This window comes from Lotus japonicus, chromosome 1, assembly GCF_012489685.1.
Source record: "Lotus japonicus ecotype B-129 chromosome 1, LjGifu_v1.2".
In the NCBI taxonomy this organism is placed as follows: domain Eukaryota; kingdom Viridiplantae; phylum Streptophyta; class Magnoliopsida; order Fabales; family Fabaceae; genus Lotus; species Lotus japonicus.
This window is the reverse complement of record NC_080041.1, coordinates 134,688,536-134,712,484: the sequence shown is the minus strand read 5'-3', so window position 1 is coordinate 134,712,484 and position 23,949 is coordinate 134,688,536. Positions and strand designations below refer to the sequence as shown.

Genomic DNA, 23,949 nt, shown 5'->3' with positions numbered 1-23,949 from the left:
CAAATACGCGATGACCATTCCATTGTATCACCTTGCCTCCAGCTGCCTCAATTCTAGCATATTCATCTTCTCGATTAGGCTACCATTTCACAATCAGACATCAGATTCTAACCAGTAAACCTATTTTCAAAGGGGATGCAAAACTGTAATTGGAGGTGACTTACTTTATGATCAGCAGATAACGCTATGGGTTCTTTGCCACGACATAGAACTGCTCTTGAATCACCACATTTTGAAATTATGATATGAGATGAACAGACAACAGCAACAACAGCAGTGGGTCCAACAGTTTCTGAGGCAACAGGTTCACTATTAATAAGAGACCCATGTCAGTGTCCATTGAAGATCTTAAGCTTAGTTCCACATCGGATGAAGGATGAGGAGGGGGACCTGCTTCGAAATCCACGTCTTTCATCGCTGCTTTCTTCAGAATGAGGATGAGAGGCGAGGGTTGAGATGGCCATGAATGGAGGGGCTCGCGGCGAGGGTTGACCGTGAGCAGCGCAATTGATTAAAGAGGAGGAGGAAGAGCATTAGGAGGAAGAGCATTAGGTTTAGCTGTTAAGGAGAAATAAGGTAAGGAGAAAATCAGGGCACATGTGGCAAGTAGGGCCAATGAGGAAGAGCCACGTGTAAAAAATTAAGTGAGAATTAATCTCAGAGCGATACGTCATTAACTTAGCCTGTGGGAGCGACACGTCATGTTAGAAGTTGTTCTTTTCTAATATATATTGATATATATATATATTATATTATAGTACATTATACAAATATTTGTAACTGTGAATTCACTTCATTCACATTTCACAATGAATATAGTATAGTAAAATACAGTATTTTATTTCAATAAGTGACAAAAAATAATGCATAATATATAAAGTAGTATATTTTAAAAATATGTTGATTTGGATAGTCACGAGCTGAGTGTCATGAGACGTGACTGTCTCCATTTGTGAAACGGACACCTTTCACTGCAAAGTGCCAACAATCTTTCCTCAACCTTTCTTAGTGCACGGGGTTTTCTTCCCCCATCCTAATTCATGTGATGAGAAAACGTTAAAACAATAAACGCCATTAACATATTTTTGACTGAAAGTATGTCAAAAAGATAATACTATATGGTTTTGCTTTTTATATTACCATAATACACTGTCTTATACTATATATTTCACTTTTGTCACCAAACGCTTAAATCAATTATAAGATTAATCTAATTTAAGCTGATGTTATAGGATTGATGATTGTTGTGCATCAGTGCATGTAGCTATGTTAAACGTGTGATAAAATAGTTTTACTGCTCACAATGATCATACTCGACTCAAACATGATTGACTATTGAAATGCAATTTAAAAAAAACGTCTTATTTTTTTCTCAATACAACTTTGTCACATTTTTAATGTTTATTTAGAAAGCTTGGTGGCTGGAGGTTTCACAACCGCCCTTTTATATGAAAGCCAACTCACACAAATTCCTCAGAATAAACAGTACGGAAACTTGAGCCTGCAGAGTCCTAAAACAAAAAGGAACAGATAAGTGTTACGGTGTTATGTCGACTAACCGACTTTGCTACTTTCACAAAACCTTATATACATACCAACCACTCTTCTCTGCTAATTCACACTTTTCTCTCTAACTGAAACCTTCATTATATTTTCCTTTCGGTACCTATCAACTGGTGATTAAGGATGAGTATACCACAGGACTCTCTGAAAATTCAGGTACACACTCTCTAATATGAATTATGTTTTATTTGTCTTTTGTTTTGTTGATTCCTGGAGTGATAGTTTTGGCTATTGAGCATGCAACTGATATATGTGTTGGTTTTGATTTCTTTTGTAGACTTGTATTCTCAAGGTTAATATCCGCTGTAAATGTGAAGGCTGTGAGCACAAAGTAAAGAAACTGCTGCAGAAAGTCGATGGTACATACTACATAACATACCTTCTTAGCACACAAGCCCTCCTCTATTTTGTTTTTCTTTTTTTTCAAAATTTCTAACATGATTCATCTTTGAACTTTACCATGTCAATTTACATTTCTCAGTTTAATTAGATATATTTAATGACTTAAGAAGTAAGAAAGTTTGCAACTACTTTGTTTTGTTTTTATTCCAATTAATTTTGGTGAACTAGATTTTATGTAGTTTGCTTAATTTTGTTGTTAAAAATGGATTCTCTGTTTTTTCAGGGGTGTTTTCTGTGAAAGTAGATGCAGAGCAAGGGAAAGTGCTGGTGGCAGGTGATGTGGATCCAGCCAAACTCATAAAAAAGCTCAAGAGGTCAGGGAAACATGCTGAGATATGGGGTGGCCAGAAAGGTGTGATGATGTCCAATCAAAACAATCCCAACATTAACCATCAATTTCAGAACTTGCAAGTTGTTGATAATAGCAGCAAGAAAGGGGGAAAGGACAAGAAGGTTCAGAAAGTTGTTGGTGGTGTCCAAGGTCAAGTAGCACAATTCCAAAACTTCAAAGGGGTTCAGGCTCAGGATCTTAAGGTACCCCCAAAAGAACACAAAGCTGTCAAATTCAGCTTGCCAGAGGAGGATTTTGATGGGAGTGATTATGGTTCTGATGATGGATTTGAAGACAATTTTGGTGATTATAGTGAAGAGGAGGAGGAAGGGTATGGGGATAAACATCCTGTTAAGAACAAGAAGCTGCTGCCTGTGATGGGGAATGTTAGTGGGCCTCATGGGCCTATCATGAATGCCCATAAAGTCAATAGTGGTGGGCCTCATGGGCATTCTGGTATGATGAATGGGCCTGCCATCAATAACCATAAAGGAAATGGTGGTGGGGTTGGGATTAAACATGATGTCATTAATTTGGCAATGCAAAGCAAGGGCAAAGGTGGAAATTCATTTGAGGCTAAAAATGGCATCAAAGAAGGAATGAAATTGAAAAGCAATGTGGACCCAAGAGGTGTGAAAGACAACAAGGTGGAAAAGCAGAAGAAAATGAATGGGAAAAGTGAGGGTGGTATGCTAGGTCGGTTTCTAGGCATTGGGAAAAAGAGCAACAAGGGAGAAAGTGGAGGGAAATTGAGCAAGCATGAGAGTGAAAATGTACATAACAAAGGCAAGGAAGAGAAAAAGGGTGGAGGGAAATTGAAGGGTCATGGTAACAATGATATGAGTAAAAATGACATTGACTCTGAATTTGGTGACTATGACCATATCCCTCATCATGGTAAAAGTGGCAAGGGCAGTAATGGCAATGGTAATGGAAACATGGGCCAGATGGGTATTAATTATCCGGTGGATCAAATGAGGAATATTGCGGCGGCTCAGGGGCTTCCGGCGGTGAATGGCGGCGGTAGTGGTTATTATCAAGGGATGCAAATGCAACCTCCTTCATATCAGCAACATCAAGCAAATATACACCCACAAGATATGATGTATAATAGGCCACATCCGTCGATGAACAACTACATGATGCCACCACCACCGATGCCGTCTCACCCCATGTCAGATCCTATGACACACACATTCAGTGATGAGAATGTTGAGAGCTGCAGTATCATGTAAAATTGAATTACAATTTCAGTTATGTCTTTATTTTTGCAGTTCATGAAATTTTGTGTAGGGCAACAAAATGTGAAATGTTTAGAACTATATAATGATATTTAAGTTTGTTTTTTTTTTGCTCCTGTTTTGTTCAATGGAAATTTCAGTTGTACATTGTTTATCTAATGGAATTTTCACTTGCAATTGAAGTGAGAAAAAAAAATCCAATGCTCGAGAGATTCCATGGACTGTGTACCCTGTACTCTTGACCTATTAGTTATGAACTAGCATGAAGAAAGTTAAGAAACATAATAACAAAAGATAATGTGAGAAACTTCTCAATTTCCTTGTTATTCATTCAACAACAAAAGAAACCTATAAAAGAAATAGTCTATAACTTATCTCTTAAAAACAGGTTGAATCCTAATAGAAGAACATCAGCGATACGATCATAAATCTTCATATATGCATGAATTGTTGGTAAAAGAATCAGCCACTGAATTAACTACTACATATATGCTTCAAATGCACTTGAGCAAAATGATTAAAGAAACCTTTAACTCACTAACCAAAGGGCACTTGGATTAGACACAGGACAATCTTTATCCAACAAGCTAACAGCAATGTAAAGCAACTACCTTAGCAGTGTATTCGCATTTTGTTCTTCAATAAACTTTCATTAACATCATACTTTTTCTTTGATTATAATTCCAGTTACTTTCTACTTTTATATCTCTATTTTTTTCCTATCACATATCTCTACTCTCCTTTTTCCTTCTTTTGTATATTAATTACAATAAGTCAATAATGATTGTTGTACATTCAAAAGCGAGATCACACAAGTGATATATGCAGTTTGTGACGGTTTTTAACCGCGAAAATATGCAGAGAGTATAAAGAAAATGTGATTTTGGCGGTTTCAAAACACTACAGTAACCCAACAAAATCTGCGTGTTTTATATGTGGAGGTCGAAAACCCTACTAAACGTATTTATTTACACTTTGCAACCTCTTTCGGATTTAGGGCATTTGACATCCTAATACGTGATCTATTAATGTTTGCACACGAAAGAACAACAGAAGCCAAATAGCTGAATGAGCAATGGAAGCAAAAGAAGGGATAACATAAAAACTCTCTAATCTCTCTGGCCTTATAGAAGCCAAATTTAATTTAGAGTATGATTCCAGATCACATCAAACATTGGAATCATATTGTATTGATTTGAGTTATATGCAATGCATTGTGTAACATTGTCGGTTGGTTCGGTATAACAATTCCTCATTACTCATAGCTAACACAAAGTGGTCCTTAAGGAATGTCATATATAGCAGAAATGCAGAACCGACACAGAACCGTTTGTATATCACTGCAATGGATCAAGACGTTTCAGTACATGACTGACTGATAGGGTATAGGGCCTAAGTTTGCAGGCACGGATATTATCTATTTTATTTCAAACATATATTGAGAAACAAACCTCAATTCTGTTTTAAGATCTGATATTTACAGTTGACTACAAAAGATTAAGGCTTCCCTCATAGTTTCTGAGCTTCAGCACAATATCTACTTCTACAATTCTACATGTATATAGAGTATTAGACTTCTTATGCTCTCATGGTTGAGCAATTACATAGGTTGAGTACAGTCTGGATGCAAAATGAAATTAATTTGACCGTCCATGATCTGTATTTCTTGTGTTAATACATAACAGCCTGCTAATGCAGACACACAGATCAAAGCTAGATAAACATTGTGTCTGGAAATCAATACACAGTACATGGATCCCTAGCCAAAAATCCAAACAAATTCAGTTACCAACATCAATGCACTCACTCCACACGGCACCTTTACAACAAAACAAATGAAAACTGCAGCCATGCAACTAAGCTTTTCCTCTTATCTTGCCAAGTAACCCCTCCCTCCCTCTCACTCACCATGCACCCTTCATTTTCTCACACCCTTTTGTCACTATTCACCAATACAGCCAAAACAAAAAACAAAACAAAATCTCCCAACCTCAAAACAATACTGAACACTCTTCTCTATATATTCCACTCCTCTTATCTTAATTCTTAACCATTCCATACCAAAACTTCCTCACATGGCTAGAATGGCTTCAAGTTCTACCCTCCATTTCCTACTCATCTCCCTTTTCTGCTCTTTTCTTCTCACCTCATCATCTGACTCTTCCCAACAATCCCTAACCGTTTCTTCTTCAAAATCAAAACCAAACCTCCTTGTTCTGCCTCTTCAGCGAGATGCTACCACAGGGCTGCACTGGACCAACCTCCACAAGAGAACCCCTCTAACACAAATCCCAGTCCTCGTGGACCTCAATGGAAACCACTTGTGGCTCAACTGTGAGCAGCACTACAACTCCAAAACATACCAAGCTCCCTTCTGCCACTCCACACAGTGCACCAGAGCCAACACCCAACTCTGCCACACCTGCACCACCTCCGCCTCCAGACCCGGCTGCCACAACAACACCTGCGGCCTCATGTCCGCCAACCCCATCACCCAACAAACCGCCATGGGCGAGCTCGCGCAAGACGTGCTCGCCATCCAGTACTCCACTCGCCAAGGATCAAGGCTAGGCCCCATGGCCCAGGTCCAATCCTTAACTGCTTAATTAAAATACTAAATAGACATAATGTTAATAACAAGTTCTTAGCTAATAGTCATACATATTTGGATACACCGTAGAAAACTATGTACTGAAGCCTAAATCATGGTGCAAAACACTATAAGCTATTGAAAGTTGCTTCTGTCTACAGTGATTTTGTCTCGCTGTGCTTTTCTAAAGCGTATCCAAACATACATGCACTCATCTCTATCTTTATTTTCTAATTACTGTGCTAACTTTGTTTCCAACAGGTACCCCATTTCCTCTTCTCATGTGCTCCTTCATCCCTCATGCAAAAGGGACTTCCAAACAATGTCCAAGGAGTTGCAGGGCTAGGCCATGCTCCAATTTCACTGCCAAACCAACTTTCTTCCTATTTCGGCATACAACGCCAATTCACACTCTGCCTCTCTCGCTCCCCTGCATCAAACGGAGCCATACTCTTCGGAGACGCACCCACCAACATTCGCCGCGAAAAACAAAATCTCTTCCGTGGCTTATCCTACACCCCGTTGACAATCACCCAGAAAGGAGAGTACCATGTTCATGTCTCTTCCATTAGAATCAACCAGAACAGTGTCGTCCCTGTTCCATCCTCTGTTCTATCCTCTGTTTCATCCTCGCACCCTGACCGTGTTCTCGGGGGAACAATGCTCAGCACTACCATCCCTTACACGGTTCTCCACCACTCTATCTATCAGGCGCTTGCTCAGGTGTTTGCTAAGCAGGTTCCTAGTCAAATGCAGGTGAAGGCTGTAGCACCATTTGGCATGTGTTTCGACTCGAAGAAGATGCAGCAGCGAGGAGTGGCTCCTCCTAGTGTTGACTTTGTGATGGACAGGGAGGATGTGGTTTGGAGAATGTCTGGTGAGAGTTTGATGGTGCAGGCGAAGCCAGGGGTGTCATGTTTGGGGTTTGTGAATGGAGGGTTGCATCCAAGAGCTGCCATTGCCATTGGGAGCCAACAATTGGAGGAGAATCTGGTGGTTTTTGACCTTGCCAGGTCGAGGCTTGGGTTTAGCACTTCCATGTACTCTCATGAAATGAAGTGTTCTGATCTCTTCAACTTCGACAATGCTCCATAGAGTGTAACAAGAGTATTGGCACCATCTTAAGAATGGTGTGCTTAGTTATATTAAGTAAGCATGTAAGTGTGCTAAATAAAGAATAAAGTAAAGAATAAGCACTTGTACTAAATAAAGACACTACTTGTGTTGTTAAATGAAAAAAAAAATGTTGTTTTCTCCAGCTGCATTTTTTTAGTTATGATAGGTAGAAGACCAACACTTTCTCTTTTTATCTGGGATAGTGTTTTGTTCACATATCAAACGCACCTCTACACATTAGATATGGAAAATATGGAAGATATCATATGATAGATGATGAAAAGAAATAGGAAGAGAATGTGAGTGAAAATAAAATAGAAGAAAACTGTGAATGAATTAATATTTTTTTCTCTCACTTCTTATCAACACATCATATATTACACTAATTACTTCTTTATCTTCTCTCATTTGTATGGATAAAAGAAATTCATAAAAAATTGAACTCAAGACATTTCCTAAGTTAGATTAAGGTACGAAAGTTGATCAACGCATTTGGTAGTTGATAAGTACTAATTTTACCAAAACTTTTATATTATAATTGACCCTTATATTCTAAACATGTGAGTTATGATTTGAATCATCTCTCATTTGTATAACTTAATAAAATATTAGATTTTAGTAGTATTATATCTTAAATATAGTTTGAATCATAGTTAATCTTTGATTTCTTCAAACTTTTTCTTGCAATCAATGTTAAGCGGCCAAGCGCTATCCTTTTTGCACCCCTCCGGTTAAGAAAACCCATAACTTAAAGAAATCTTAGTGTTAAGCACCTAGGTTTGAGCTACACATAAATCTCCCTTGTTTAATAAAAGAGCGGTTCAGAGTAGAAAAATAGATTTGTGGTGTCTTTTAGAGAGAAAAACTCGAGGATAACATGAAAGGAAAGCCTAATAGACTAGAGAAAAGGTTGTGGAGTTAGATTCATGATCAACGAACTATCATAGATTCAGTTTTTTATAATTCTTATTCTCTTTTATGATTGTAAGATAGCAAATCTCTCATTTATTGGGGTTCATATGCAATTATAGGATAATTATGTTTCTATGTGATTCTCTTATTCTTCATGTTTTGAATTTATCACCTAAAATATTTTGATTGATTTGAAATTGGATGGAGATCTCATATGTTGTTTAGTTCGACATAGAGTTAATCATCTAATAAACCTAATGTATAAGAATGAAATTGTGATTCTACAGTCATAAAACACCTTAAACGTCAAGATAATGACATGGCTTAGTTTTTTTTTTAATCCTTGTGTCCCCTAGCTCTTACCACATGAGCTAACCCTCGGGGACAATGACATGGCTTAGTAATGTGAGGAATTCATATTAAGAGTAGATAGTTATTGATATCCACTTATGTGAGGAATCCATGAAAAGGGTTGAACAGTTGCAGATGAATCATATCTCTATTTTACAAGGACTAAAAACATATTTAAGTCTATAAGAACATCTCCAACGCTAGTTTCTTAAACCAGCTGGAGATGCTAAGAAACCGTTTCTTATTTTTTGCAGCATTGGAGCATGCCTTGTTGGCAGTTTCAATTTCTTAACTACAGTGCATGGTTGCTTCTGCAAGCAACTTTGCTTTTTCAGTTTCTTAGATTAAAAAATGATATTTTATCTCACTTGCTTCAACAGATTACTTCAGATTTCAGAGGGAAAGAAACAGAATGAAGGAAGATGGAAGAAGATGAACAACAAAACACCAAAACAACAAACAAAATTCAAACTTTAAAATAAAAATTATTACTTTACAATAAAAATTAAAACTTTACACTCAATCTCCTGATATTTACATGAAAAAAATAAAATAAAGGAGAGGGAGCAAAGTGAGCAGCAAAAATTAAAGCTTGGACCACCGATCAAGCACCTTGCATGTCTGATCCAAATGCTTGAGGGGCGATCTGGGTCTTGATTGAAGCTTTGGTGGCGGCTGGGGTAGGTTTTAGTTGCGGTGGTGGGTGTTTGGTGGTGGTGAGGTGGGTTTCGATGGCTGTGAGGTGGGTTTTGGTGGCGGTGGATGTTGCATCGTGGCCGGTGGTGGGTGTTTGTTGGCGGTGGAGGTTGTTTGTTGGCGGTGGAGGTTGTTTGGAGGGGCTTTGGAGGCGTGAAAGGGGGGCTGCGGCTAGGGTTGGAGGCGTGGAAGGGAGAGAGCTTGAGGAAGAAGAAGAAGGTGAAGGAGAGAGCTTGAGGGTTAGGAGGAAGGAGAAGGGTGAGCGGCTAGGGTTAGTTTCTGAAGAATGGGAGGAAAAAATTGTATTTATAGTGGGTGACCGGCTGAGCCGGTCATCCCACCGTTGTGGACCGGTCCAGACCGGCTGGAGCCGGTTTTCTGCCGTTTGGGTTTTTTTTTTGAATTTTTAAATTTTTTTTAAAATATTAAGTAAAATTAAATTAAAATTAAATTCATATTAATTTTAATTAAATTATTTTTAAGTTGAAGTATTGATTTAGTATTAAATGTTAAATCTAAATTGGGTGAAAATAAATATTATTAATTTATGTTGTATGGCGGGACACGGGTGGGACCCTTCAAATAGTAATTTAAGAAACCATGGGTTGGAGCAAAATCTGCTACTAGTACTACCACAGCCGTTCTCTCTCTCTGAGGCGAGTCATCGTTGAGTCGCAGCGGAAGCAGAAACCCCAAATCAAAATGCATTCATTCGGTTACAGAGCCAACGCTCTGCTCACGTTTGCCATAACCATTCTTGCCTTCATGTGCGGCATAGCCTCTTTCTCTGATTCCCTCAATTCCCCTTCTCCCTCTGTCCAAGTCCAGGTTTCTTCCCCTTTCCCCTTTTCTCATTTTACAGATCCCTAATTCAATTCATCTTCTAACCATTTGCCGATGCAGGTCTCGAACATCAACTGGTTTCAGAAACAGCCCAACGGAAATGATGAGGTATTTCTCGTGTGCAACCTCTTTCGGATTAGGGTTTGTTGAAATTTTCGTGGGTTTTATTTACTGTTCACTGATGATATGTGATTCTGTTGCATCATTGAGTGGTTACAAGTTCGGTACAATTCATGCTGCTTGGGGAGTTTTTTTTATATGGGGAAAATCCCATTTGTCCAGTCCAGCCTTCAATGCTCATGTATGAGCTTGTTAACACTGTGTACTCTTTGGTTGCAACTTGAGAGAATATGCAGTTAAAATTGAATAAATTAGTTTTTTTGATGTAGGGATTGTGTTTTCATATGTATAGTCCTCTTGCTCTTAAATCTATGCTGTTATGGGAGGTTTTACCGGAGGATGTTACTGGTTGAATCTTCACTAATTAAGTCATGGTAGGTGGTTTTGATCTCTGCGAAATGAGCCAAATGCTGAACTAATAGTAGGGCAGTGAAATTTGTTTGTGCAACTTCTGGGATAGTGAAATGACTAGCATATTTGATCATGGGCATTCATGGATGTTGGGTGGTGTCTAATAAAATTTCTAGGTCTTAGGATATGTTGAAGTGTATGAATATTTGGTTAGAGGTAACTGCATCAATGCTTATCTAAACCAAAAGGGAACTCCGGCAGGCTGAAGTTTATGATTTAATTTGTTCATTGTTTTACCTGCATGTTTGTTCAAATAATGCAGATTTAAGGAAGTTGTTATTATGTCGTCATCAGAATGCTTCTGAATTTGTAGTATTTCCTATGAAATTGCCTTACATGCTTGTCAGGATGTACATATTTTTACTTACAACATACAAGTGAATACTTGTACATGCTTGAAACCGGTCAAGACCAAAGCTAGAAATGAAACGTCATGCTTGTTCTAGTCCAAGAATCTGAATCTCAGACCACATATAATACTATGACCTGTATATCATATTTTGTTGTTAACCAGCTCATAGTGATCCCTTTTTTGATATTCAAATGTTGTCTTTATTCCGTGGTCAAGCTAAAGTGATATCCTTCTCATTCTTGCAGGTCAGCATGACATTGAATATAACAGCAGATTTGCAGTCTCTTTTCACGTGGAACACAAAACAGGTCTTGACTGCATTTTGCATTTTTTCGTTATTATCATTCCCTTCCCAGTTTTTTCCTTTTGCTTCTAAAAAGTATGAATACTGTTAGGAGAAGTTAAATGTCAGTTCTGGACGGGGAAGAATGAAGTTTAATGATGTATTAGGTTGTTTTCCATTTCTTATAATCTATGCTTCTGTTCCTCCCATCTTACTGTATTACCTATTATTATATCTTGTTTTTGTTTCTGAAGAATCCCCTGAGCCCAGTATAGTGGCAGATGTTAAGGGCCCAATGATGCAACAGTTAAGCGATGGCCCCAAGATATGGATGGTATATTCCATAAGGGGGAAATGAAGGACACATGGAGAAGTATTAGGGGGAAGGCAGTTATGCTAAGTGGAATCGAGTGGGCCAGAATTTGGAATATGGAGTCAATTATGAATAGGGGGAGGACATGTTTATGAATTATGGAGGTTTGGAGAGACAAAAACTAGAATAATGGGAATCAGCCTTGGGCTGGAGCAGTTAGCATCCAGTAGCTGCTTCTTGTGTTTTCTCTTATTTTTCCTTGTTATATGTTATACTGATTGATTTCATCTTCCACCAAAAATTGCATTTTTCTACATTGAGAGCTTAATGCAGTATCTTTTTTACGTCCTCTTGTTATTTTTTTTTCTGGTCTGTGTTGGTTTCATTTGGTCAATTATGTATTCCTGTTGTGGCCTTTGATTTTTCATGTTGTGGACACATTATACTTCTATCCAAGTATTAGAACTGTTTGTTGTTACATATATACAAGTTCCTTAGTTCTAATAAACTATTTTAAATAGTTTGGAAGCTAGAATTTCAAGCCTGTCCAGGGACTTAGTTTTTCCTGTTTTATATGCTTGCAGGTTTTTGTATTTGTAGCTGCTGAATATGAAACTCCAAAACATTCCTTGAATCAGGTACCTTTTGATTACTTTAATAGTTTGTTTGCAAACTTAATTTGAAACAAAACATTTAAATTGTAAGCTTGTAAGCTCTTTTTAATAAAGAAACGGAAGCCATTGTAATAGTGGGTTGGGTTGGTGGATCTCAATTTTCAACTGGTGAGGCAGCGATTTTTGAGTCTGTTTATACTGATTGAATATCACTTCGACAGTTGTGCCATTGCGTGTATGATGCATCTCTTCCATATTTGGTATATGTTGTGTTGTACATGTTGCTTAGGTTATTGAGATGCTATTTTACAGATATCCTTGTGGGATGGCATCATTCCCTCTAAAGAGCATGCCAAGTTTTGGATCCATACATCAAATAAATACCGCTTCATTGATCAGGTATACAACTCTCCAAGGATATTATGACTATATGAATTGCTTCAGATTTCTCTAGGCCTTAACTTTGCCATTTTTTCATGTCCAGGGAAGCAATTTGCGTGGTAAAGAATTTAACTTGACTGTGCACTGGCATATTATGCCAAAGACTGGCAAAATGTTGGTAGATAAAATAGTCATACCAGGTTACCGATTACCTGAGGAATATAGATGATGATGCCTTCTTGTCATGTTAATGATTTGCTGTAACTTTAGCCTTTTCTATATCAGAGATAAAAAGGTTACTTAAAAGAGCTAGGATCGGGGGAAAGGATTTCATGTTTTGGATGTTGGAAATCAATATGATTTGAAACTTTGAACACTTGCACATCCGAAATTTGGTTGTGGACTTCAATTTCACATCTGTGCTCTTCTCATGTTTATTTTATTACGAGTATACAAACATTTTAAACAAATTTTTCGTTTAAAAAAATATATAATTGATCTTTTATTTAGCAAATCTTATTTATGTATTTTATTAGGATAGGATTCATATGTGATTAAGAAAATTAAGAGGTAAAAATGTTATAGCTCAAAGTGAAATCGTATTTTGAAAAATTAGTGATGTTTGTAAGGAGAGAATTTTATATTCTACTTTTGACCAAAAGTAGAATATAAAATTATGTGTTCATTGCACAATTTTTAATTTTCTTCATCTATATATCGTTGTATGATTATTTAATCCTTTTACTCACATAAAAACAACCCTTTTACTAGATACATTTAACAAAGAGAGTTTAATAAAATTAAGTTACTCAAGGACTAGGAGGAATAGCAAGACAAAATCCATGTTTTGAAACACACTAGAATCCTTTTACTAGATACTATAAAGAGTTACTTCTCATTTTACATTCATTCTAAAATCGATTCTTCTTATAACTTAGGAAACAAGCTAGTTTCCACACATGCAAAAACAAAACAACTCCTTGAAGAGAGGAAGCAAACTAGCTTCTACACACGCAAAAACAAAATAACTCCCTATTGCCTGAAAACTTGTTTAAAAACGACGGTGAAATTAAAATCATAGTGAACATAAATAGTATTCCTTAACTTTTATTTTTGTTTACCTTCACTATGGTTTTCGAATGAAACTTGAACGTAAATATCATTGACAAAGGAAAACACGTTGTAGCAATAATACATTAGTTTTTTAAAAAGAGAATACGCTCTGGAAGAAGATACTCCTAATATTAATTTTTTTACATTGATTTGTCATTACTGATAATCACTGGTAGATATCTTTGAACAAATCATTTTCCATATGTCAATGAGTAATCAAACCTGGTTTAGATACTCTTAACAATTTTTACAGTAGCAGAATTGATTCTGAAATATCTGAATTATAATTGAGTGAATCACCATTTTGGTCCCTGAGATTGTAAGCGTCGGTCATAGTAGTCCCTGGGTTTCATTAATGGTGAAAAAAATCCTTGAGTTTGTCTCCGTCGGTCATAGTAGTCCCTAACCACGTTGGGCCGTTAGTCCCTAGGACAAAATGACGTTAAGTGACACATAAGATCACACACGTGGCTGCCACGTGTGTAAAAGAAACGTTTCAAAAAAAAAAACAATCCCAAATTCTCATAAATCAATTAGGAAAGTCCTATTTATACTTTTCTAGAAACGTTTCAGATTTGAAGATATACTGAAACTTTTTTTCAATTTCTACGCCAGACACCAACAAATAAACAAATCAAAGTTCCCAATCATTCAAAACAGAAAACTAAAATTCAAATTTCCAATCCCAAATTAGTGACGAAGGAACCAAATTCAAAGCCTCAAATTTCAATCCAGTTGTTGTTATGAACTCTCTTCTGCAACGAATCAATGTAATTCCCACCCAACCAAAACACCGAAGCCACTCAACCTGCATCTTTCTTCTCCCTCTCTTTGATCCCTCATTGCTACTCTCTCAACACAGTAGGATTCTAAGTCATCAACTCAAACCCAGTCACCAACTCTCGACCAAAGCCACAACCTTTCATCTCCATATCAACAAATCCTTCAAAAAGGCACAACCTTTAGAGAGTGATTGAAGATGGAGAGAGCGAGATCGTGACGAAGAGAGCTATTGAAGATAGCGGCGGAAGAAAAAGGGAGAGGTGAAGATGGGTTTTTTCTGGTCTCTTTCTCTATCGGTCTCTTTCTCAAGACTCAGATCCAAACCCCAACAAGTGTATTTGAGCCTCAGATCTGCTTCCCTCTCTCCTTCCACCAACCTCAAGTGTTGAATTGACTCTGGGTTTTTTTTCTAGGGTTGAATCTGGGTTTGAAGAGGTGAACATGGGTTTCTTTTTGTCTTCTCTGGGTGAACTTGTACAGATCTGACCGGAGAGGAGGAGGAGGGCAGATTTTTTTCTTCAATTGGAGAGAGGAGGAGGAGGAAGAATCAACAATGGAAGCATGTCACATTGCCAGCGTTGCTTTTCCTTTCCAGCGGCTGTCTTTTTGTCTTTTCTTTCCACTTTGTTGGATTTTTGGTTGGAGGTCTCCTTGGTCTCCTCCCAATGGAAGCATGGAGGTGGAAAAGAGACAAGGTGAGAGATTGATACCACTGTTTCTTTCCTTTTCTCTGTGAATCTGAGGTGGACATAAAGATGTAATTGTATAATGTTTGGGATTCAAACGTTTGGTTTGGTTTGATGAAAAATTTAGATTTCATATATATCATTCATGTGTTTGATGATGAGTAGGTTTGAGGAGATTTGTTTTTTATTTTTTAGAAGTTTCTGGGTTTCATGAGGAAGATGTTTGAAGAAGATGAAGACATAAGGGTTTTTTATTTCGGGGACCAAATTGATGGATTTCATGTTTTTATCTTTTCTTTTACACACGTGGCAGCCACGTGTGTGATCTTATGTGTCACTTAACGTCATTTTGTCCCAACGTGGTTAGGGACTACTATGACCGACGGAGACAAACTCAGGGATTTTTTTCACCATTAATGAAACCCAGGGACTACTATGACCGACGCTTACAATCTGAGGACCATTTAAATGGTGATTCACTCAATTATAATTAATTCTAATACCAGGTGTATAGTGGGAAGAAAAAGGAGGAAGAAGTAAGAAGGTGGGACCCAACAAACCCATCCCCCTTTGTGCGATTCTGACGGTGAGCGTGTGTCGTGTACACAGAAAGCCATCGAGTGAACGAATGGCACTGGCCTTAGCTTTGGCATGGCCTTCATTCCAATTCCCTCTTCCTCTTTCTCTTTCAAATCTTCATCATCACTCTCACTCTCACTTTCACTCTTCATCTTCGTCTTCATATTCAAACTAAACCTACCCTCTCTCATAACCACCACCACCACTTCAAACCCTCCACGCAGATCAACCCTCACTGTTCAATCATCATCTTGCTCCAATGGAGGAAGAGATGAAGGAATCGTCAACTACCACTGCATCTTCCCCAACACCCCATCCCTCTCAATCCCAACCCTCTCCCTCTTCCTCCTCCTCCATTTCTACATCCTCATCCAAACCGCCCAGCACCACTTCTCCCTCATCACCACAAAACTCGCCTCTCACCTCAACCTCTCCCCTAGCATGGCCGCCGTCACACTCCTCTCCCTCGGCAACGGCTCCCCCGACGTCTTCTCCTCCCTCGCCGCCCTCCGCGCCGGACAATACCGCACCGGCTTCGGCGCCATACTCTCCGCCGGCGCGTTCGTCTCCGCTCTCGTCGTCGGCTTCGTCGCCATCTACGCCGCTCCGTTTTCCCTCGATCCTGCTCCGTTTATCCGGGATCTGCTGTTCTACCTAACCGCCGCGTTGTTCCTCTTCTACGTGTATCTCAGTGCGGAGATTTTCCTCTGGCAAGCCGTTGGATTCGTCGCGTTCTACCTCTTTTTCGTTGGTTTTGTGTTCTACATGGATCTAGGGATTGTAGATCGCAAAGAGAGGAGTTCTTCCGATCTCGAGGGACAACGGCAATTGGATTACGACTACAACGCTTCAGAATCTCCCCCGGAGGTGAAACGCGCTTCTGGATTTCACTCACCTTTTCATTTGGTATGAAATTCAATTAACCTGTTTCCATGTTCATATGATTTCATATAATAGTTAAGGTGATTTCCTAGTTTATGGTAATTGAATTTGGTATCTTCAGTTCAATCATTTAGAGTGCATAATCATGATGCATGGCATGATATTACTTGATTGATTACTTTTATGTTGTATGCTTCTGCAGTGATTGCATTCAATTTACTTGTGGTTTTGGCTTAACTCATGTTTAGCCCCCCCTTTAGTTAACTAACTTGCTTGCTGTTACTGATATTGGGTTAATGCTTAGGATGGATGTGCTAGAACAAAAGTTTCCTTAGATAGAATTATAACCTTTGGTGATATTTTTTTGTTTAAATAATTTCGAAAGGCCGATACCAATGGCACTGTTATGTTCAGGTGGTACATGTTTTGATCATCTTAATCTAGGTGTTCTGCTTTTCATCTGAGGTGGTAAATTGGGAGCTCAGGTATAGTTGGAGGTTGGAGCTAAGACATTTTGTATCTAACTATCTATAACATGCATGACTTCTTTATGTCATTCTAATACTCAGGTTTAGTATATTGTACCACTTTTAATATTTCTCATATAATCAGTTTCGTCTAAGTTCTAGATAGGAAAGTATGGAGAGAGTTTAAATTTGGAAGGAAACGAGGAGACAGTTGCAAGTTTATGCGTGAACTTTTCAAGTAGAAAATAGGTATTAAACAAACGGGGATAAGGACAGTATTAAACTGAGTTGTTGAAATGAAAGTAACAAAGATGGTGAAAATAATTGAGTTAATTGTAATTTTGGTTCCTTTCTAGCAGATAAAATTTTGTTAAAAAATAAATGGAACATTAGCAGAGAGACTTGATTATAACATTCAGAAAAATTTAGGGATCAAATTGCAATTAAAATTATAGAGACCATGATCACACAATAGTTGAAGGGAATCAAAATTGTAATCAAGCCAATAATTTTGTAAGTGGCCACTGGACACCCTTAGACTACATCTGAAAATGTGAGAACTTAATATTAAGGATGGTAGAGTAGATCCAGAGAGTGTACACCACAAAAAAGTATGGAAGTGGTCTAATTTTCTCATGTGTCAGTATTCTGGTATAAAACCCAAATTATTCATGATTCTGTATTAATACATTGAAGGCTTGTTAAACTAATTAGATTGACCATTGAGGTAATTGATGGTACAAATACTTCTTATAACTCTTTTCAAAGTATTTGAGGGTAAAATAGCCCATGATTCCAATATATAAAGTAGTTTAGTTAATGCTGTGCATGTCATGATAGATTTCTTATTTCTAGCACTTCTATAATATCACTGAATCGTTTGACTTCATGTTATCCTGATTTACCCCTTTCTCTGTGCTTACAGATTTCTAAAATATGGGGGCTTCCTGTCTCAACTCTCTTAAGATTGACAATCCCTCAACCAGCACCATCGCAATGGAGCAGATTTTATGCATCAGCCAATATCGCTCTTTGTCCACTAGCCCTCTTGTATGCCTGCAACTCATTCGTCCCATTGAATCATCCCATAGTTTTCCTCCTCCCCAACACTCATTTACCCCTCTGGTCAGTAGTGCTCGTAACAAGCTTCCCTCTTGCATTTCTCCATTTTGTGATGGAAAAAGAACCCCCAAAAACTGAGCATTTACCAGTGGTGATCATAGCATTTGTTATGAGCGTGTTTTGGATATCTACTACAGCTGGAGAGCTGGTGAACTGCCTTGAAGCTCTAGGTACGCGTCTCAAACTGCCACCATCACTCCTAGGTCTTACGGTGCTGGCATGGGGAAATTCAGTGGGGGATCTTGTTGCTGATGTTGCAGTTGCTAAAGCAGGTCATCCAGCTATGGCAATGGCCGGTTGCTTTGCCGGACCAATGTTTAACATGCTTGTTGGTCTTGGAACTGCTTTGGTCATACAGACGGTCAATATATATCCTAGAGCGTATGAGCTTAGTTTCCACGTTGGTATAGTCATTGCATTTGTTTTTCTGCTTTTGAGCCTCATGGGGTCTCTCTTGGTGATCACTTGGTGCAGATTCAGAGTGCCTAGGTTTTGGGGTTTCTGTCTGGTAGGGCTCTATATTGCTTTTACAGCAGTGAGTTTGATAGTAGCAATGTTTTCAGGGTGATTGATCTTAGGTAGATTTGTAACCCATATTCATAAACAAACCCAACCATAAGTTATCCAAATAGCCGAAGAGTTCAACAAGTATAGTAAAAGGGTGAGTAGAGACTAATCATATATTTGACTTTCTTTCGGTGTCTACTTAGGTTTAGGGTAGATAAAAAATTTTAGTTGGGTCCAGGTCACATTAATTATAATCTGTATTTAGTATTTACAATTCAATGCAATCCAGAATCGTCCCAATGCTTACCCATTGCTGGCTGTCTTTTTGTTCGCAATTGTTAGTTCTTTGACTGTTTCTGCCTTGATCACTTCCAAAGGGCACAATTTTTGGGTCAACAAAAGGGCACTTTTTTCTTTCTTTAGTTTGGTAAGTAAGTTGGGTTCGAGTGTTCGACTATCAGTTTTACTGAATGGGCCTTTTGGATTTGAGGTCGTTTTTTTTTCTATTTCAAAATCTGTATCCACAGAACATTGTGTTAAGGGAAACTTTGTTATATTTGAGAGGAATGCTAGTTTGACCAAAAAAAAAAGGAGAGGAATGCTAGTGACACGCCGACACTTTTTTCTACACATTTCATTGGTTGAAATTCATGTAGGGTCTATTAAAAATGTATGTCTCACTTTCAATTTAGTAGGACTCACATGAATTTTAACCAATAAAATGAAGAGTGTTAAGTGATGATAGCATTTCTATATTTAGTTGCACTGTGAATGTTTATCAAATCATAAATCAACATTTTTATATTAGGTGGTTAAAAGTTGTTCTTTGAGTAGAAAGTTTGATCCTTAAGAGCTGTACTCTTGGCTCCTTTCAACTTCACCACACCTTAAGAGCTGTACTCTTGGCTCCTTTCAACTTCACCACACCTTAGTCGAACGACACCACTAGTTATAAACTATATATGCGCCTTCTTAAGTACTGGTGTTCATTAATTTTATTTATTCAATTAATTTAATTGATTTATCAATTGGATTTACATATATTGTGTGATTTATTTTTAGCATATTATTTTTAAGAAAGGAAGGTAAATTTTGTTTTGTTCTTTGAAGTATTATATACACGGGCTTATATATATGATCTATGACAAGTGATGTCATCTTCACTCACTTAAAAGAAGTCTAATAATATACGAGAAGAACTACAAGCCCAACACATTCCTAGCCAAATGAGGTTCAAACTTCAAACCTTTGAGGTAAAACGTCTAAAGCAGTGAAATCGCACGGGAGAACAATTCCAACACCAGCGCTGCTACATTAGTATCTCTAGAAATGTGATGTACGTGCACATTTCAATTGCAAGACAATACCTGATGAAGCTCTAGAAAGTCGCTTGCTAACACATAAATACTTGAACATGTCTGTCTCGCAAATAACTAGACAAATATTTGCATCCCAAAACATGCCCAATCCAAACTTCAAGGCGCATATCTCACCTCGAGTGGACCACCACCAATAAAACCAGCATAAAAGCCTTTCGTCCAAGAAATAAAGCCATATCTAATCAAGCCACCCATGCCGCAAGCTCGAGTAGAAAGCTCCGTCTACATTCAACGTGCGAAAACTATCAGGCGGGGCTCTCTATTGAACTAAACAAATATCTTTTGCGCTGCTCAACTATTATTTGGTAAGAATTACAACACGATCTTTGTATTCCTGCGGAATCCACTTCTTAATATACTCAACAGTCCATTTTATTATTGCCTAGGATGATATTTTCCCCACCTCCATAATCCCCACAAAATCGTAACGAACAATGAAGAATGAAAATCTCATATCCAAGACTGAGCGCATTAGACGCGATTACTTAATTTAGGATTATTGTAAATGCAAATCCTCAATATGTGCCTGAATTAATACTTTCTTCTAGTAAATAAGATGGTAAATTGTGATGCACTACTGCTTAAATCTGTCTACATTGTTAGATTAAATTGTAGTTGTTCGAAAAAAATAACATGAGTTACAATGAAAAATTATCAACTTTATGTGTGGGAAATGAAAACAAGGAAATTACAAAATATATCTGGCAACCACCAACTTTTCCTCCCTGAATATCAGATGCAACGTACTCTGAACCTGAAAACGCTCTCAAAGGTTTGAATCTGGCTACCAAGCTTTGAATGTGACCACCTTGCATTGATGATGACGATGTCATTGAAGAGGTGAAGGTGAAGATAACCATGAGCAAGAAAATCGTTTTGTGAGAGTAGAAACAAAACCAAAGCCTTAAATCGCGAGAAAATGTTTTCTTTCTTCCATCTGCTATAATGTCCACTTTCTTACCTAAGCGGTCACGAGACCCTCGACTCTCCTTGATTTTCCTCCCCTTTCCCTCTTTTCTAATTTTTTTGTTCTTTATGAAATGTACACGGAAAAAATCTTTTTAATCAGTAAATTGATTTTTTTAAATACTCTTATTTATGCTTCATCTTTACTTATTCGATTTTAACTTTCCACATTTGGCCCGTCTGTGCTATCAACATTTACTTATTACAATATTTTCAATACTATTTTATTAATTAACTAAAATTCATGTAGCACTATTAAATTGGAAATGACCTATATTTTTAGTAGACTCACGTGAATTTAAACTATTAGTGAGATTGTTGAAAGAGAGTGTAAGAATAAGTGTCACTAGCACACTTACTTTTATTTATTACAAAATCTGTATCCAGAACATTGTGTTAAGGGACATTTAAGGGAAATGCTAGCAAGTAGCAACACAATCTTTTCAACATTATTGATTTTATTGGTTGAAATTCATGTAGGATCTACTAAAAATGTGAGTCTCATTTCTAATTTAATAGAACTCACATGAAATTCAACTAATAAAAATAAAATGTAGTGTTGAAAAGAGTGTTAAATGAGTGATGATAGTATTTTTCTATATTTAGTTGCACTGTGAATGTTTATAATAAATAAGTAATCAACACAGTTTTACTGTAGCCATGGATTTGGATCTTGTTTTGTTAAATAAGATGAGAAGGCACCAAATGGGTGGTTATAACTTATAAGTTTCTCTTTGAATACGAAGTTTGATCCTTGGCTGTACTTTTAAGATATATTTCAATTTTACCACACCCGAGTCGGATGACATATACTATAATAAGTCTTCTTATGCATTGCTGTTCATTAATTTAATTTATTCAATTAATTTAATTGATTTATTAATTGGAATTTATATATAGTGTGATTTTTAGCAAATTTTTAAGAAAGGAAGTCAAATTTTGTTTTGTCATTTTAAAGTATTATCACTATTATGTACATAATACTTATATATGGTCTATAACTAGTGATGGCATCTTCACTCACTTCACAAAAGTGTAATTATATTAGAGGTGGTTACTTTTTTTGAATTGGAAAATTAAACGACAAGAACTACAAACCCGACACATTCCTAGCTAAAAGGTGCTCAAGCCTATGAGGCAGAACATCTAAAACAATGAAATTGCACGTGAGAACAACTCCAATACTAGTAATGTAATCAACTGCTTCATTAGCATTTTTAGAAATGTGATGAATCTGCACATTCTAATCATGAGATAATACTTGGTGAAGTTTTATAAAGTCGCTTGTTAACACGTGATACTTTGAACTTACTATCCACTTAAGTCTTCACAATTTCCAAGCCACCTGTCTCGCAAATAGCTCGACAAATATTTACATCCCGAAACATGCCCAATCCATACTTCAAGGCACATATCTCACCTCGAGTTGACCACCACCAACAAAGCCAGCATAAAAGCCTTTTTGCCGAAGGATTGAACCATCTCTAATCAAGCTACCCATACTGCAAGTTCGGGTGAAAACTTCCGTCTACATTCAACGTGCAAAAATTACCAAGAGCGACTCTCCATCGAACTACGCAAATATCCTTCGCGCCGCTCAACTGTTATTTGGTAAGAATTAAAACATGATTGTGTTCCTGCGGGATTCACTTCTTAATATACTCAATAGTCCATTTATTATCATTCAGGACGATCTTATTTCTCCACCTCCATAATCCCCACAAAATCGTAACAAATAAGGAAGAATGGAAACCTCTCACATCCAAGGTTGAGCATTAGACACGGTTACTTAATTTTAAGGATTATTGTAAATGCAAATCCTAAATAACAATGTACCTGAATCATACCTTAAAATTGTAAATTGTGATGTAATGCTTAAATCTGCCTATATTACTAGATTAAATTGTAGTAATTATTGTTAGAAAAAAAATAACATGACTTACAATGAAAAATTATCAACTTTATATATGAGAAATTAAAACTAGAAAAATTACAAAATATATCTAGCAAGCACCAACCTTTCCTCCCTGAATATCAGATGCAACGTACTCTGAACCTGAAAACGCTCTCAAAGGTTTGAATCTGGCCACCAAGCTTTGAATGTGACCACCTTGCATTGATGATGACGATGTCATCCAAGAGGTGAAACTTGGAAGTGAAGAGAACCATGAGCAAGAAAACCATTTCTGAGAGTAGAAACAAAAACCAAAGCCTTAAATCGTGAGAAAATGTTTTCTTCCGTATGCTATAATGTCCACTTTCTTACCTAAGCGGTCACGATACCCTCGACTCTCCTTGATTTTCCTCCCCTTTCTCACTATTCTAAATTTTTTCTTCTTTATGAAATGTACAACGGAATACATCTTTTTAATCAGTAAATTAACTTTTTAAAATACTCTTACTTATGCTTCATCTTTAGTTCTTTACTTAATTAGTCTTTTTTTTTTTAATTTCAAAAAAATACTTAAGTCTTTTTAACTTTCAACAATTAGGTAGCAACATTTACTTTAATATATTATTTTCAATATTATCTCATTAATTAACTTGAAATTCATCTAGTACTATTAAATTGTAAATGATCTTCGGAATCGAGGTATCATTACCCGAAGAAGATACTAGCCAATCCACGTGGTCTGCTTGACGAACATCAGCGACATAGACATCGTAAATTGGTATGCGGGCATCGCGATAAGTCATATGTCCTACTATAGGTGCTAGAAAACCTTTACTGAGTCCGAACGATTGTCGCCTTTTAGTAGATTCACATAAATTTAAATCAACTTGTGAGAGTGTTGGAAAGAGTGTAAAAACGGAAATACTATCTAGCACAACATTTTTTTGACGACATGGGACGACACAGTTTGCGTCGTTGGATATTGGTCAAATAGGAGTTTTTGTATCCACTCCCATTCTCCCAACCATGGTTTTTCTATTCAAACATGCAAA

At 37.2% G+C, this 23,949-nt stretch overlaps 4 protein-coding genes across 5 annotated transcripts; all 4 read left to right on the top strand.

Moving 5' to 3' along the window:
* Window positions 1–1,469: 1,469 nt before the first annotated feature.
* LOC130731208 (heavy metal-associated isoprenylated plant protein 34-like) lies at window positions 1,470–3,707 on the top strand. Its single transcript, XM_057583427.1, has 3 exons — window positions 1,470–1,719; window positions 1,841–1,922; window positions 2,189–3,707. The coding sequence occupies exons 1-3, from the start codon at window positions 1,687–1,689 to the stop codon at window positions 3,529–3,531; spliced, it is 1,458 nt and encodes a 485-aa protein (XP_057439410.1). The 5' UTR covers window positions 1,470–1,686; the 3' UTR covers window positions 3,532–3,707.
* A 1,897-nt stretch (window positions 3,708–5,604) lies between these two features.
* LOC130732739 (basic 7S globulin-like) lies at window positions 5,605–7,343 on the top strand. Its single transcript, XM_057584731.1, has 2 exons — window positions 5,605–6,122; window positions 6,389–7,343. Exons 1-2 carry the CDS (start codon window positions 5,613–5,615, stop codon window positions 7,220–7,222), a joined length of 1,344 nt encoding a protein of 447 aa, XP_057440714.1. The 5' UTR covers window positions 5,605–5,612; the 3' UTR covers window positions 7,223–7,343.
* Window positions 7,344–9,819: 2,476 nt separating this feature from the next.
* Window positions 9,820–12,933, top strand: LOC130731207 (signal peptidase complex subunit 3B). The gene is made up of 6 exons (XM_057583426.1): window positions 9,820–10,030; window positions 10,106–10,153; window positions 11,174–11,236; window positions 12,109–12,162; window positions 12,451–12,537; window positions 12,623–12,933. Exons 1-6 carry the CDS (start codon window positions 9,905–9,907, stop codon window positions 12,746–12,748), a joined length of 504 nt encoding a protein of 167 aa, XP_057439409.1. The 5' UTR covers window positions 9,820–9,904; the 3' UTR covers window positions 12,749–12,933.
* Window positions 12,934–15,593: 2,660 nt separating this feature from the next.
* Window positions 15,594–18,980, top strand: LOC130731206 (cation/calcium exchanger 5). Of its 2 annotated transcripts, none has more exons than XM_057583425.1 (2): window positions 15,594–16,547; window positions 17,955–18,980. In XM_057583425.1, the coding sequence occupies exons 1-2, from the start codon at window positions 15,753–15,755 to the stop codon at window positions 18,717–18,719; spliced, it is 1,560 nt and encodes a 519-aa protein (XP_057439408.1). In that variant the 5' UTR covers window positions 15,594–15,752; the 3' UTR covers window positions 18,720–18,980. The 2 variants fall into 2 exon arrangements, with proteins under 2 accessions (XP_057439408.1, XP_057439407.1); XM_057583424.1 differs by having other exon boundaries at window positions 15,600–16,586.
* The last annotated feature ends 4,969 nt before the right edge of the window (window positions 18,981–23,949 follow it).